Source organism: Dama dama, chromosome 22 (genome assembly GCF_033118175.1).
Source record: "Dama dama isolate Ldn47 chromosome 22, ASM3311817v1, whole genome shotgun sequence".
NCBI classification, from domain to species: Eukaryota; Metazoa; Chordata; class Mammalia; order Artiodactyla; family Cervidae; genus Dama; species Dama dama.
Window position 1 is genome coordinate 30,308,766 of NC_083702.1, and position 16,910 is coordinate 30,325,675.

The 16,910-nt window shown below is 38.8% G+C and overlaps 1 protein-coding gene across 5 annotated transcripts in view; it reads left to right on the plus strand.

Annotated features, from left to right (window-relative positions):
- Positions 1-16,910, plus strand: part of PDE3A (phosphodiesterase 3A) — a 359,340-nt gene that overhangs the window by 307,473 nt on the left and 34,957 nt on the right. For all 5 annotated transcript variants that reach the window (XR_009689773.1, XM_061125104.1, XM_061125103.1 and 2 more), the window contains exons 6-8: positions 8,572-8,791; positions 12,745-12,830; positions 16,003-16,157. Coding sequence is in view for 4 of the 5 variants with exons in the window: in XM_061125104.1 (XP_060981087.1) it covers positions 8,572-8,791; positions 12,745-12,830; positions 16,003-16,157 (461 nt within the window). In the remaining variant the exon portion in view is untranslated. The remainder of the gene's footprint in view (positions 1-8,571; positions 8,792-12,744; positions 12,831-16,002; positions 16,158-16,910) is intronic.

Genomic DNA, 16,910 nt, shown 5'->3' on the forward strand with positions numbered 1-16,910 from the left:
AATATTAAGTTATTTAGGTGACAAAAAAATACTCAGGTGTTTGAAGGAAAACATGAGAGAATAAAAGCTAGAAATGAGGGATTGCAGGGAAACTAAATGACTTTTGGAAATATAATCAGGGAAATATGATAAGTTAAATGGCATAAAAGACTATTAACATTTTGGAGAATTAGTAAACTGGAAGGCAAAGAATGTGAAGAAAGTATCCGGAATGAAGCTCAGATGAGAAGTTGGAAAACGTAATAGATTCTGAGAGCGATAGGAGGAGTAATTAGAAAGTCTAATATACATAATCATAGTTTTAGTAGAGGATAGGAAACATAAACTATTTGAAAAGGAAAGGACAAAGGAAAAAACAATTTAAACATAGACACAGAATAGTGAAACCACAGAATGCCAGAGATGAAAAAAATCTTGAAGTTAGCCAGAGAAAAGTCCCTTCAGTCAGTCTGAGAGCAAAGCTGTTGTATATAAATGGAGTCAGAAGACAGAAAAAATGTTTTCTTTAAATTTTTGAGAGAATATGATAGTCAACCTAAAATTGTGCACTGGGCAAATCTGTTTCAAAAGAGTAGAAATAAATTAAAGACATATTCAGGCAAGTCACAACTTTACCAACCTACCAGATCTTAACTAAAGAAGTGTATGATGGATGTATTCTAGAAAGAAAAAGAAGAACAGAGGAAAATTTGTCAGGTATAATAGAAATGATGAACAGATAAATTAGGAAACCATGATTCCATTCAAACAAACATCATATGCATAAATAATAGTATTGAGCTGGCCAAAATGTTCTTTTGGGTTTTTCCGTAAGATGTTACAGAAACACCCAAACTTTTTGGCCAACCCAATGTTTTCAGATTGTAGGTATTTTTAAAAAAGATTTTTAAGGAAAAGAAATAAAATATGAGACAATAATAACAAGTAACTCAAGGGATGAAGGATGAATTGAAGTGTTCTGCACTCTTGTATTGCTCAGAAAACAGACTCAGATGAGGAAACTGAGGCAGAAATATTGAGTAACTTGCCCAAGGCCACATAATTGATCCAGAATTCTTTCTTGTCCTAAAGACTTATTAGAAAAAAATTGAGGATGACAAATTGAGATAACTTAAAATTAGGATTTTTTTTGGTCTTGCCCCTAGCTGAGGATAAGATAATGACAGGATTTGGTTTTCTGTTTCTCGGTTTCTTCATTGGGTCACGAAATTAAAATTCTTAAGATAACCGACATGATAAAACCAAGAAGATAGAAATTAATGGTTAGTATATTCCCTGGAAATAACAGAACAAATGATGAGACAGACTTGAGGAGCAACCTCAGATTCTGTGTCCTGCTCCTGACTTCATATGCCTGTGCTTAAGAAGGGCAACATGTGAAAGGAAAGAGGCTCCACAGAAGATACCACAAAGGTAGAGATGAGAGTGGGGCTTCCCAGGTGGCCCAGTGTTAAACAATCTGCCTGCCAATGCAGGAGATGCAAGAGATGTGGGTTCAGTCCCTGGGTTGGGAAGATCCTCTGGAGAAGGGAATGGCAACCCACTCCAATATTCTTGCCTGGAAGATAACAAGGACAGAGGAGCCTGGTGGACTACAGTCCATGGGGTCACAAAGAGGCGGATACTACTGAGTCTCTTTCTCTCTCTTTCTCTCTCTCTCTCTCTCTCTCTCTCTCTCTCTCTCTCTCTCTCTCTCTCTCTCTCTCTCTCTCACCCACACACACGAGAGTCACAGTAATGGCAAGACCCTCCCACATTCTTGCCTTAAAGCACATAAAACATCTCTGTCATTGATTGCTTTGGGAAGGATTTCACATTGTTCCATCTTTAGACTGTTCTCACAGCAGAGCTAAATGTTTGCAAAGTAGCCTGTATCCTGTGTATGCTGAATTCAGTTTAAATCTCTGAAAGTCTGCCAAAAGGAAGAAAACTATCCATCGAGAATCAAGAGAGCTGAAACTCAAGTACAGTTCTACCTGATCAGATGGGCCCTTCTGTTTGGGAACTCATCTCCCTGCATGGATGGCAGGCTGGGGTTGATTTGCCAAATAGATGTGATTTAAGTGAACGTGATGCCCTGCTACACCCACCTCCCCAACCTCCCACCCCTGCCCCAGGTTTCAAGAAAATGTGGAAAGAGGCAGAGAGAAGCCCCTTTATGTGGCTTTATGTGGCCAAGAGAGTAAGGAAATGGACTTAAATAAAGTGTGAGGAGGCAAGTAAGAAGCAGTAGGCAAAATAGATAGGGGGATGCAAGTGTAAATTTAGTGTACAGAAACACTGGAAGATAAATGACCTGTTTTGAGATGGGGCTAATGAAATCTGTTCTTTGCGCAAATCAAGTAAACAGTGTGTCCTCTGGCTCCATCCATCAGTATTCATTTAAACAGTTGAAACACAACCAATTAGTATGCAGTTACTAATATAAAATAAATGGATGAAATCACATATGAGTCCTTTGATTAAAGCCTGAAAACAGGAGATATAAATATAATTTATATTTCTGTGTTGCTTTTCTGAGTCACTGAATATGCAAAAATGCCTGTCATTCTCCTTTTGAAATCTCTCTGATTCATGCTTATCACAGCTGCAGTGAGTCATTCCCTTTCCAGATTCTTATAAATTTTATCATTCTGATAATCCTATTGCAATGACTACATATATCGCTACACCTGAAAGTTAGACTGAGTTTTGCCTATAGAAAATTTGAAATGAGAGAGAACTTGAATTATGGCATTGTGATTTTGGTTTTTTTTTCTTTTTCTTTTTTTTCCTTTTTGCATCTGTGTAACTTTACTTTTTGTTTTGGTAAAATATTGGAGCTGTTTTCCTGTGGGTGTGGAGAAGAGGCATGTATTTATCAGACAGGCTGGTCCCATTTTTGTTCAATGAAAATTAAACAGAATTTTAAAGCACAAACAGATGGATTCATTTAAATCATTTCCCTCCAGTATTGTTTATCATCTTCTTTTGATTGCCCAAAGTTCCTTGTGTCTTGACACACATTTTCTCATGTTCTCAGGAGCAAAGAACTAAAGACTCAATTACTCAAAGGAGTTGGTACTTTATAACTTTTTAAAGTTATGTTTTTAATATTTAAATTTTTAAGTATTTTAGAGTAGAGTTGTCTGAATCATCCAAAGAATTGTATTTCATGAGCTGGGTCTTTTTCCTGGAGTCTCTTAAAATTATTTTTAAAAAAAAAAAAGAAGATAAATATGTTTGAAAGCATGCATATTTATCTCAGTCCCTTCATGTGTATGTGTGTGTGTGTATTTGTGTAACATAAGATTGGGTGAGACTTCAGAGGTTATCAATTCTATCCCTGTAACTTTAGGCATGATTACACTTTAAATAATCTTATAAAGTAATTTGTTTCTGATGACATACAATAATATCCTTTTTCTGTGAAATAATTTTATTTGCAGTCTCTCCTTTTAAGAAAGAGTAGTCTTCCCTCATAGCTCAGTTGGTAAAGAATCCACCTGCAGTTCAGGAGATCCCAGTTGGATTCCTGGGTTGGGAAGATCCCCTGGAGAAGGGATAGGCTACCCACTCCAGTATCCTTGGGCTTCCCTTGTGGCTCAGCTGGTAAAGAATCTGCCTGCAGTGTGGGAGACCTGGGTTCAACCCCTGGGTTGGGAAGATCCCCTAGAGAAGAGAAAGGCTACCCACTCCAATATCCTGGCCTGGAGAATTCCATGGATCACAAAAAGTCAGATATGAATGAGCAACTTTCACTTTCACTTCTTTTGTTTGGTTATTATCTACACTTGTCATCTCTCCTATTTGAAGACTAATATATGTAAATGTATGGCCATTTTCTACAGCATTCCTAACCATTTCTGCTTTTAAAATTTTAAGTAAACCATGATAAGGCACACTATGAGAAATAGTTTGGCTTGAGGAAAAAGAAATTGATATGTTTATGCCTTTATCTTCTCACCTGCAGAATAAAAATTTTCTTGCTTTTCATGGAGTTGCCAAGACCCCTGCTTGTTCAGATAGTTCAAAATATGTAACCTCACAGCCCTGCAGAAGCAAAGTGTTTTTCCTCTGTTGCAAGGTTCATTTTAAATTTCATCCCAGGCAGTAAGTCTGGAGTCTTTAGTTCTGCTTATTTGTTTTACATTTTGTTAATCCCTGAGTTCCAAGAACCCTAATCGTTGAGTGGATTTTTAAATTTGTATTTTTAAGGGTGAATTGCGTGTCTCCGGGAGAATCAGCTGGCAGCTATTAAAAATCAACAATGAAGAAAATCACTCCTCTCATTAATTGCCTTCAGAAAACATATTGTGTGAAGACAGAAATGGATCATGTTCCCACAGGCTTTCAACTGCTTTTAAAAAGTGCTAGGAAACTATCCCCAAAGTCACAATTAGTTATCAGAATAATTAAGAAATTGCCTAACGCGGAATTTCAGCAATCCCAGCCAGGCGCCTGTCAGGAGTCTCTTTGGTGTGCCTGTGCGTGCCCTGTCGTTCATTCATGGACTGTATGGATCATTTGTGACCCTATGGATTGTAGGCAACAGACTCCTCTGTCCATACGACTTTTCAGGCAGGAATACTGTAGTGGGTTGCCATGCCCTCCTCTAGGGAATCTTCCTGACCCAGGGATCAAATTCACATCTCTTACGTCTCTGGCATTGGCAGGCAGGTTCTTTACCACTTAGCGCCACCGAATTGGGACTTTGCTGGTGATCCAGTAGTTAAGACACTGTACTTCCACTGCAGGGGCCACGGTTTCAATCCCTGGTGGGGAAACTAAGATCTTTCATGCCTTGCAATGCAGCTAAACAAAACAAACAAAAAACAACCACCACAAAAAAGATAACTCCTTAAAAAAAAAATGTTGCAGCAATTAAAACTTTGCCATGACCTGGCCAGCCCCACACAACCTTGCCCTACCATCTCTCTGACCATGTTCCCTGCCCCTCCTTCCTCGTTGCTAACCTGCAGTCACACTGACCTCCTAACTGATCCTCTGACAACCTCTGAGTAGGTCCCTCTTTCTGGAACATGCTTTCCCGAATATTTATCTAAATGTCTTCCTTATTTTATCAAGTCTCTGTTCAGATGTTACCCTTAGTGCATTCTGTCCTTCTTGATCCTCTACCCTCTGCATTATTTGTTTTCTGGGTATGAAATATATTTATTTGTGTGTATGTATATATTTATTTTTAATTAGAGGATAATTACTTTACGATATTGTGATGGTTTTTGCCATACATCAACATGAATCAGCCATAGGTATACAAATGTCCTGTCCCTCTTGATCCCCTCTCCCACCTCCATCCCCATTCCACCCCTCTAGGTTGTCACAGAGCACTGACTTTGGGTTCCCTTCACCATTCATCGAACTCCCACTGGCTATTTGTTTTACATATAGTAATGTTTATGTTTCAGTGCTATTCTCTCATCATCCCACCTCCTTCCCCCACTGTATCCAACGTGTCTGTGTCTTCTTTGCTACTATGCAAGTGGGGTGATCAGTACTGTCTTTTTAGATTCCATATATATGCATTAATATGCAATATTTGTCTTTCTCTTTCTGACTTACTTCACTCTATATAATAGTTTCTTTGTATCAGTTAAAATTCCCTGACTTTCTTTTCTTCCCCACCCTGCTTTCTTCTTCTTCCTCCTTCTCTTCTTTCTCTAGTTTCTGTCTCCACTGAAAGCTCCAAGAGCAGGGAATTTTCTTTCATTCACTACCACATCCTTTACTCCCTGGAATGGGTCACACAATCAATATTTGTTAAATGAATAAATCGTTGGGATACTTACTCTGTGCAAATACCTTGATAACCTTTAAACCACATCAAACTAGTATCCAGCTCCTTAATGGTTAAGCTGCTTTTCTAAGATTATCTGGAGACTCAGTCAGCCTTAATTTAATAAACAGTATAAATTAAACTAACATTTTCTAACCTTTCTTAAATGAGAGCTTATATATTTGTGTAATGATATGTGCAAATACGATGTTATATAGCTGTGGTGAAATGAAAAGAATTGAGAGGTTTGTGAAAATTGTATTTATTTTATAATAATGATAAGAAAATCAAATTATATTAGTGATCATAGTAAAATTTAATTTATCCTGGAGCACTCAAATTGATAAAAAATGTACAACCATTAGTACTTCCAGAACACTTGTAACTTATTTGCTGCACACGATAGGTTGGTTGGGAAACAGGGAGTTAAAAATCTAGTGCACTTAGTTGTCTTTTCGTTCAGGAAATTACATAATGAGATAGTTTGTCAGTGGTGGCTCAGACAGTGAAAAATTTGCCTGCAATGCAGGAGACCTAGGTTCGATCCCTGGGTTAAGAAGATCCCTTGGAAAAGGGAATGGCTACCTACTCCAATATTCTTGAATAGAGAATCCAGTGGACAGAGGAGCCTGGTGGGCTACAGTCCATGGGGTCGCAAAGAGTCAAACACGGCTAACACTTTGATTTTTCTTTGGTAAAATAAATCTTTCAATAGAAATAGAAATCAAAATGAAAACCATAAGGTATGTGATTGTAAAGAGCAAAACAGATGCAACCTAGTAGGTAATAAATTTTCCTTCCTCATTGGGTAGTTTCTGATAGAATAATGTGCTAATAAAGCACAATCTACCAAGAAAGCTAGGCCCACTCCATATTCTATTTCCTCTCACTGTAACCCTGGGGAAGTTATTTAATCTTCCTGGGTCAAAGTGGTTTCATTTGTTCAACATAGGCCGGCATTGAGCTGTTGATCAGGAATCCATGGAAATATTGAGAAAAGGACTTGGAGGGGTAACTGGCCTCCACATTTAATCAAAGGAAGAGTATAATTTCTTATCTTTTAAAGTAGACAAAACAAGAAATAGCAGTGCTAACAAGAAACTTAAACATTATAAAAGCCCGTCAACAAGCCTAATATTCCGTTCAGTGGACCAGAAAACCTCTGGGTGTGACAAATAAAACTTTTGAGAGAACTGGACATTGGAAGCAAACTAGGCCAACTGCCAGGTCACCACACATCTTATTCAGTGATGTGAATATCGCTGGCTGTACATCTCCCCAGAGTGATGAGCAATAGAAAAATGACTTTTAAGGATTTCATTTTATTTGCTTTACAGTAGACTGTTTAGCCATGTAGTCATGAGAAATAGTAAGCAGGAGGCTGTTTAGAAGTTTTCTCTCTCTCTCTCCTTCAGTTTTAGGGCAGACTGCTCTCTCTGTATTTGGAGAGAGTAACTTCAAAAGACATCATCCCGGTCCTCAGACGTCAGCGCTTGGAAATCGATGCCAGTGCTCTTTAAAATTTTCACAACCGAGAGTAAACACAGTTTGGCACAGATGTCCACACTTATCATCTGAGCTTGAGGCCATCGTTTCATCTGAAAAGGATCATGTTACATTTTTCAATGTTTTCTTCAGAAATGATGCTGATCCAAACAGTTTCTGACACACGAAAGTTAGTTTCACTGAAAATGTGGATGGTTAAGAAAGCCCCTCAAAAATGGATCTTCTTCACTGACATATTTTAAGCAACCAGTAGTGGCTCAGCGATAAAGAATCTGCTTGTGACGCAGGAGGCACAAGTCTGATCCCTGGGTCAGGAAGATTGCCTGGAGGTGGCACCCCACTCCAGTATTCTTGCCTGGAAAATCCCATGGGCAGAGGAGCCTGGCAGGCTACAGTCCACGGGGTCACAAGCATCAGACATGACTTAGCAACTAAACCATCACCATCACTAAGCAACCAGTGCCTGCCAGAAAACTCTGCTCCACACACAGTGATGTTGAGAACTGCGGCAGATCCTGTTGCTACTAAAAACCTCATAACCAAAGAGAAGGCAAACATATGAGAAATTTTTAACTATTATCATCAGGTCAGAATGCCAAGGAGAAACAAAAATGAGAGGAGAAAATAATACCTTTCTGCAGAAAGACAAATGTCATATGATAGCGCTTATAGGTGGAATCTACAAAAAAAAAAAGGCGGGGGGAGGTTGCAAATGAACATGTTTACAAAACAGAGTTACAGATGTAGAAAACTTTATGGTCACCAGAGTATAAGTGATGGGGGTGGGGATAAATTGGGAGATTGGAATCGAAATATACACACTGCTATATATAAAATAGGTAACTAATAGTAACCTGCTATATAGCACAGGGAACTCTACTTAATACTCTGCAATGGCCTATATGGGAAAAGAATCTAAAAAAAGTGGATATATATATATAGATAACTAATTCACATTGATGTAGTAACACAGCATTGTAAATCAACTATACTCCAATAAAAATTAGAAAATAATATCTTTCTGTCCTGAAGTTACTCCAGGACACCAGGGCTTTAACTGAACTTGCCAGCATTGCCACTGAATTTTCATGATGATTCATTTCTCATATTTCATGCTGCGGTGATGCCCCCGCTGAGCAGCCTGTCTGCAGAGAAGGCTGGCCCTGTGGTCTGAGGACTCACATGGTCCTTCCTGGGTCAAAATGAATCCAAAGGGAAGGCTAAGAGCTGCAAGTTTGACTTTCAAAGACATTTACTTAAGACTTAACAATTCTCTCTTTCTTTATTAGGTTCCCTAGTGAAAATTTCACCTCTTCCCTCACCCTGTTCTTCACCTCTCCACGGGACCCCCGCCAGCAGCCCAGTCAGCAAAATTTCTGCAGTGCAGTTTCCAGAATCTTCCGACGCAACTGCCAAATCAGGCCTAAGTTCTCACCGGGCCTTAACTTACACACAGAGTGCCCCTGATCTTTCTCCTCAGATCCTGAATCCGCCTGTCATATGCAGCAGGTAAGGAATTTATGTTGTTCACTGGAGTCTAGGTAATAATAAAACTAACACTGGTTTTCCTCTTAGGAACTCTCACCACAGGCCACATAGCTTTGTGTAAGTTGCCTAAGTAGTTGACAAGAAAGTACAAGATAGTGTGGTCTGTGCTGAATAGGCTGGAATAGAAACTTAATTTTTCAATGCTTCTCCATTAATAAGAATTTTAGAGACCTTATGTTCCATACATGTCTTTGGTGCTGATATAAAATAATTAGTTGTATATTTTATCTGCTTACTGTTAAAACTTCTAATGCATAAAACATCTAATTAAAAACTCCTATCGAGTCATTCAGTATAATTAGGTATTTTGTTGGGATATATTTTTACTTGTTCTCCAAGGAGAATTTTATGCCGATTTTAAAGGTACTGTTTTTTTTAAGCTTGCATTTCCCATTGTGACACTTAAAAAATGTGCAGATAGCATGTGGCACATTGTGACTGTTCTCAAATGGATTTCTGAATACAATGAAGCAATTGCTTGTGCTGCCCTGTCATGTTTAAACAGAGAGACAAAGTGTCGTCTCTTACAGGGGATAAGAAAAAAGGATCTAACATGGCAAGATTAATTATTTTGTTGTATTGTCACTAAAAAAGGAATACCTGCTCTACCAATTAACATACTATTGTTCTTCAGCAATAGCTTCATCTTGAATAACTGCTTTAAAGCATTGCAATTTTTTTAAGTAGAAAAGAGTTGAGTGTTTTCAAATTAAGCATAATTATGAGAGTGCCTTGAATAAAATGTTATTTTCCCCCCTAAGATGAATGACGATAACCATTTGAATAAATTAGTTACATGTTGGTCTTCTTATATTAAATACTGGGTCACAGACCCAGATTTGACCAGTGAATTCAAATTTAAGCCTCACAAATTTCATTTTCCTACCCTTCGTTCATAAATTCTGTGTTAAATAATTATTTTTATAATCTTTATTTTTGCTTCTTTTCTCTTTACAAATACTTTCAAAGGGAAGATAATTTGTGTTCGGTTAGAACCGGAGTGAAAAGTTATCCCACCATCCAAAACTTACTCTGCTTCTCTCTGCATAACACCATTTTCAATACAATCATTCCCTTGGGATGTTAATCCCATCTTATTCTGTGGTAAAACAGGCCTATCGTATTTTCCTTTTAGCAATTTACAACACACATCACTTTATTGGAAGCTCTGAGAAGTCCTGCAAAAAGAAAACACCTTGAGTTTTGTTTTGTCTGGCATCTCCTGACTTTATTTGACCACAGAACCCATTTCTTTAGGTTAACACCCAATAATTGCCCATGGAACTAGTGTCTGGGGGAACACCCTGAAGAAACACTTTTTTGTGGTGTGTGTCCTGGGCCCAGATGAAACCCAAGGGAGTCCCCAGACTCAATGACATCTGCTTGCAGCATTTCTAGGGAGACACTCCCACTGTGAGCCTCAGACTTGTGAGAAATCAGTTGCCTATAGAAAGAACTGAGGGGTCCAGAAAAGACGTATTATACCACTCCCGTAGCTTTGCTCACCACAATCTATTTCTTTTTTTTTGTATTCTTAGCAGAAAGAATGTAATGGGATTTTTATAAAAGAGGTTTTGGAGAAAAACAAGGGAATTTCACTGCCTACTTCTTCAGTAATGTTTATAAATCCAGTAGTGTGTGTTTTATTTGCTGGGGCTTTATAAATCTATAATTCAAACCATGTTTTATTATTGCCTTCAAGGCAGCCACCCATGTAGGCACAGAGAGCTCCAGAAACACACGACTAATTATTGTGGTTTTCCCTGCTGAACTTGAAGGGCTTGGCTTTGAATCCGGGTCTCTTGGCTGCTGTGATGTCTATGCAACAAGCTGTTTTTCTGGCAGGAGAGGTAGTCTATTTGAACTCCTAATTTAAACGTTCCTTTCAAGTATTATCTTGCAAAGAAAAATCTTCAGACTAGTAAACTACTTTTACCAAGTTTCATCCCAGAACATAAGTCCATCATTTACATCTATGGGCTTTTTCCTTCGGTTCTGTCCTTTTCTTTTGAGTCCCTAAATCAGACTGGCGGGATTTCATAATTGGAAATATTTTGTATGTGATGCTTTCCACTGACATTCAAGGCTTGAAAAATAAATTTGCTTTGGATGAAAACACTCTAACTGGGAAATGCTTATCTCTACTACACATATAAACACAATTCAAGGGGAAAAAGTGATGAGATATTTAATATATTCAATTATAAACTATGATTCTTCTCTTTTCCAGTTAGAGTGAGTAATTTGTGGCTAAATAGCAAATAAACAAAAGTTCTCTGAGACCCTATGTATGAATAATATTAGGCAGAATGAAAGAACCCAGAAACAAAATACAGAATTAAAACTTAATCAAGTCTCTAAACAAGATAAGTGAGAGAAGAAATTTGCCAGACTATTTGTGGGATTACTTTGTAATTTATTAAACAGTCAAAACTGTTGAGAAAGCAAAAGTAGCCTGCCTCCTCCAACTTCCTCTGTTAAAGAACCCTGCCCACCTCTCAAGGACCTTCATTTTTCTCCATTGTTGATATTCGACTCTTTGCAATCCCATGGATTGTAGCCCTCCAGGCTCCTCGTCCATGGGATTCTCCAGGCAAGAATACTGGTGTGGGTAGCCATTTCCTTCTCCAGGACATCCTCTCGACCCAGAGATTGAACCCACATCTCCTGCATTGGCAAACGGATTCTTTACCACTGAGCCCCCAGGGAAGCCCTTTTTCTCCGTTACCCACAGTATACTCCCTTGATCTGTTTTTCTCAACTTGCATCCTGTGTGGTCAGGTGTACATCCACTGTTGGTCAAAATGTATGTATCCTTTATTCATTTCCATAGGGCCTTAACAGGTGAACTGATCCATCTGAAAACAAATAATTAAATTTTATGGCAAAAAATAAAAATAATCTACCATTTTTTTTATTTTCATGTTTGCAGTCATTTTTTAAAGGGCTTTTTTGGACAGAACCCACAGAAATAAATCTAGTCATGAAGCTTTTTAGCAGACACAAAGTGATTCCACTGGGAAAGATATTTTTAGCCAAATACACATGGGCACTTCCAAAATCACTGCTGTAAGTATGTAGCTGACTATCCCAGGATTCTCTAAATAATGTGAGAGAAAGTTACCAACAGTTTCATTTCACCTCAAATATGATCTGATTGTGGAAGAGCATGAGAGTTGAACAGAGTATCTGATCCTTTGTATTGATTATGCTTTCCTTCAGTTCAGTTCAGTTCAGTTGGTCAGTCGTATCCGACTCTTTGCAACCCCATGAACTGCAGCACGCCAGGCCTCCCTATCCATCACCAACTCCCAGAGTCCACCCAAACCCATGTCTATCGACTTGGTGATGCCATACAACTATCTCATCCTCTGTCGTCCCCTTCTCCTGCCCTCAATCTTTCCCAGCATCAGGGTCTTTTCAAATGAGTCAGCTCTCCGCATCAGGTGGCCAAAGTATTGGAGTTTCAGCTTCAACATCAGTCCCTCCAATGAACACCCAGGACTGATTTCCTTTAGGATGGACTGGTTGGATCTTCTTGCAGTCCAAGGGACTCTCAAGAGTCTTCTCCAATACCACAGTTCAAAAGCATCAATTCTCCGGTGCTCAGCTTTCTTTATAGCCCAACTCTCACATCCATACATGACCACTGGAAAAACCATAGCCTTGACTAGACGGACCTTTGTTGGCAAAGTAATGTCTCTGCTTTTCAACATGCTTTCCTTACCACTGCCCAAAATAGTATCCCACATATCAATGTCCTTGCATAAGACAAAATGATTTTTTTCATCAAAGGAATAAGTAGAGTGCCAGAATATTTGACTGTTATTTATCTTAATGTATACATACATGGTGTGTGCCTACAATTTTCTGAAAAGAAAGGACCTACTTACAGCTGTTCCATTATTTCTCAGCTGTGGCAGACCATATTCCCAAGGGACTTCTGCCGATGGGCCCCTGGAAAGAAGTGGGGCGGCCATTCGGACACCAAGCAGAACAGGTAATTCTTCTTTGGATTGTGTTCCTCAAAATGGAAATTGCTCTGCTAGATTTTTTATTTTTTTTTTCTGATCAAAAAAGGTAACATATGTTTCTGATTTTTTTAGATTGCAAGTTTAAAAAGACAATGAAGGAAATCAAAATCATCCATAGTCCTACTACCTAGAGTTAATCATGGGTTATGTTTTGATGCAAAGCTATCAAAAGTGTTTATTGTGTCTATACACAAATGAATATATTTTTAAATGAGACACCATTTTCTATAATGTATAGAATGCTATAGAAATGCTATTTTATCTTGGACATGGGAGGGTCATCTATCTTAGGGTACGTTCTGGGGATCTCCATCGCAGAGCCTGAGAATTGACCTTGCTTAGATTACTGTGAGTTTGGGAGGTAAAAAACATAGTTTTTCTTGAGGCAGTATTACAGAGGCTCAGAAAAATAGGCATTGCAGCCTGATTTATATCCTGATTCTGCTTCCGACTTGTCTGTAATCTCTGTGTCTTAGTTCCTTCATCAGTAGAATAGAGATAATAAGGGTCCTACTGGAACAGGATTATAGATAGTTAAATTACTAAAGCACATAAAGCATTTATTACAGTATCTGGGCCACTGTAAGGAGTAAGTGTTTGCTGCCATAATTATTGTAATAATTATTATTTTATTTTTACTGGTGTAACCCTAGGGACTTGCTTTTGTTATTGCTGCAAGTTCACAAGATAGGAAACCAGGTGGCGCTACTGGTAAAGAATCTGCCTGCCAATACAGGAGACCCAAGAGACCAGGGTTCGACCCCCGGGTCAGGAAGATCCCCTGGGAGTAGTAAATGGCAACCCACTCCAGTATCCTTGCCTGGAAAATTCCGTGGACAGAGGAGCCTGGCAGGCTATAGTCCGTGCGATTGCAAAGAGTCAGACACAACTGAGCACGTGTGCACATACACACACACACAAACGTTAAACTTTATGATGATAGAGTGATCTAAGAATGGGTCTTAATTATCTGCTCCAACATCTTTTAATACGCAACAAATACTGATTATTTGCCTGCGAGAATGATGTGCTATGGCAGTGGACAAAGGTCCGGGGACGTAGGCAAGAAGAAATTAAAAGGAGGATTCTCTGTGTGGCCATTATATGATATGGTACACTGAAGACTCAGCATATTCTCTTTTCTATATCCCTGATCTTCCCTGACTCTACTGAGGCTGATAGAATAAGGAGTGTTTCCTTATCACCTTTGGTCTCCTGTAGAGCTATATGGCCTTTGAGTGTGCTTCATTTTTCTGCAGATTCTGGGATTGAAACTTATCAATTACATTTTCTATAATTACTGTGTCTGATTCTAACATAGAAGCAGTTGCATGAGAAAGATAAAAGAAAGACAGGTCCTTGGAAATGTGCCACAGGACACTCCTGATCAGAATAGGCTACATAATAAAAGCCATTGTTCACCAGCAATATGAGGACATGTGACAAACCTAGACTATTCAAGCAGCTTTGGAAAAAAAGAACAAAATTTCCTTCAAGACTTAAACCACCATAATGAAGAAAGTATGGTGCTGGTGTAAAGATTATCAAATAGAATCATATGGAATTGAGTAGAAAGTGCCACATTAGACCCACACCTATTCAGTTGTTGAACTTTCAACAAAGATCCACTTTTCCAAGCCAAAAGGGCTGGAAAAAAATGAATCTCACCCCTTACTTCACACCATATGAAACTTTTATCCTGAGATGTCGCACAGACCCAATGGTAAAAGCTAAAACAGTGAAACTTCTGAAAGAAAACACAGGAAGATATCTTTGTGACTTAGGGAAAGGTGAAGATTTCATAGGTCATGGAAAGCAATAACCATTTTAAACAAAGCTGGATTTCATCAGAAGTAGAATATAGGAACTCAGATTTCATAAGTTTGCTTCTGGTGGTAGGATTTACCAGCTGTGGGCTCTTGGGCAATTTAAGCCTTTCTGTGCCTCAGTTTCCTGTCTGTAAAGTGAGCATAATAGTAATGCAGTAATGCAATAATACCTGCCTCATAGGATTGTTGACAGGATTCAGCATGTTTGTACAAACAAAGTGCTTTCTGTGGTATCTGCCAAGTAGCAAGCACCCCATAAATTTCAGACAGGTATTTTATTCAGCTACAAGAAGCTTCTTGAGGTCTTTACCCCAGAAGCATGTTCTTCAGACTCTTGACATTACCTGATGCATTTTCTGATTAACACAGTTTGGTACTGACTGCAATGAAAGACAGTGGAGATGGGGAAGGAAGGAAGCACAGATCTCCAGGGACCAAGATTGGATACAAGGACCTGCCATGCTCTTTGGCACATGCTGTGGCTTCTATATTCTACAGGTTGCTTTGTTCTTGGATATCACCTCAAATTGTCTTGCCCATGTGACATTTCTAGAGTTAGGGTTCTAGTCAGCTGCTTGGTAATTTAGTGTGTTGGTGCATGCATAAAAGAAAAAGAAATATAAAGTCATAGGAGTTTATATGACACCTGTGAACTTATCTACAAAACAGAAGTAGACACACAGACATAGAAGATAAACTTATGGTTACCAAAGAGGAAAGCGTGTGAGGGAGAGAGTAAGTGGGATTTGGGGATTAGCATTCCTGGTGACTCAGATGGTAAAGAATCTGCCTGCAGTGCAGGAGACCTGAGTTAGATTCCTGGATCAGGAAGATCCCCTGGAGAAGGAAACAGCCATTCACCCCAGTATTCTTGCCTGGAGAATTCCGTGGACAAAGGAGCCTGGCAGGCTACAATCCATGGGATCACAAAGAGGTATCAACTACTGACCTGAGCATTATTATTGAGGGATTATTAAATGTCATATAAATCACAGATCATAATTCCATCTATTTTATTGGGTTAAAATGAATGTGTTTGCTGAGACTCTGGGAAGTAGCAAGGATAGGGAAGTCTGGGGTGCTGCAGTCCATGGGGTCACAAATAGTTGGACATGACTTAGCAACTGAACAACAACAAAAATGTGTGCTCTCGCCCACCCTATGATCCTATGTTCTTGGTGTGTAAGCTCAGGAAAATGGTATTTTCCTAACTATGATATCTGTACTATGTGTTTTAGGACTATTTGCTTAAATGGGACCCCTTTTTTCATTGCAAGTTTCATAATAAGCTATTGCCTTTTAATTTCAGATGACATCACTCAAGTTACCTCTGATTATGAAACCAATAACAACAGTGATAGCAGTGATATAGTACAGAACGAAGATGAGGCCGAGGGCCCCAGAGAGGCTCTGAGGAAGACGTCGGCTGGCAGCACCTATGCTCCGGAGACCATGATGTTCCTGGTAGGCACCCATCACTTATCTCACTCCTTTACATGAAAAATTGGCTTCTGTGACAGGAACTGACTTAGAAATATATCCCTGAATCATGTCTTACTTGGGTTACATGTATCTTGTAGCCCTTCCTATATATATCTGTATTATTTTTCTCTATCTCAGTCTTATTGGTCTCAAGATTCTACTGTGGCTTCCCAGGTGGCACTAGTAGTAAAGAACCTACTTCCCAGTGCAGGAGACATTAAGAGATGTGGGTTTGATCCTTGGGTAGGAAAGATGCCCTGGAGGAGGAAATGGCAATCCACTCCAATATTCTTGCCTAGAGAATCCTGTGGACAGAGGAGCCTGGCAGGCTATAGCCCATAGCGTCAGTTCTATTATTTAATGATTAAAAACTTAGGTGTTCATCTCCACATCTGATGACAATATTTCTTAACCCAATCTAAAAATGTAAATATGCCTAGGAAAATTAACTGTTTCAATCAGGAAGATAATATTTTATAAATGTCAATCAATCAAAATGAAATCTATCTATTATCTTAGGACCTCTGGTGGCTTTTTCTAGCACTTCCTTGATTTAGGGAGTGAGCCACTGTTTATTTTCATTGTTATATTAAACCAGGTTGACACTGACATTTGCTCCCCATTAAAATATTTTTTAGTGATGACTTATTCCGTGTATTTAAAGAGCTCCACTTAATGAGGACAGAAGCATACATTTGAGTCCGGTTCATCTGGAGGAGGCAATAAATAGCAGAA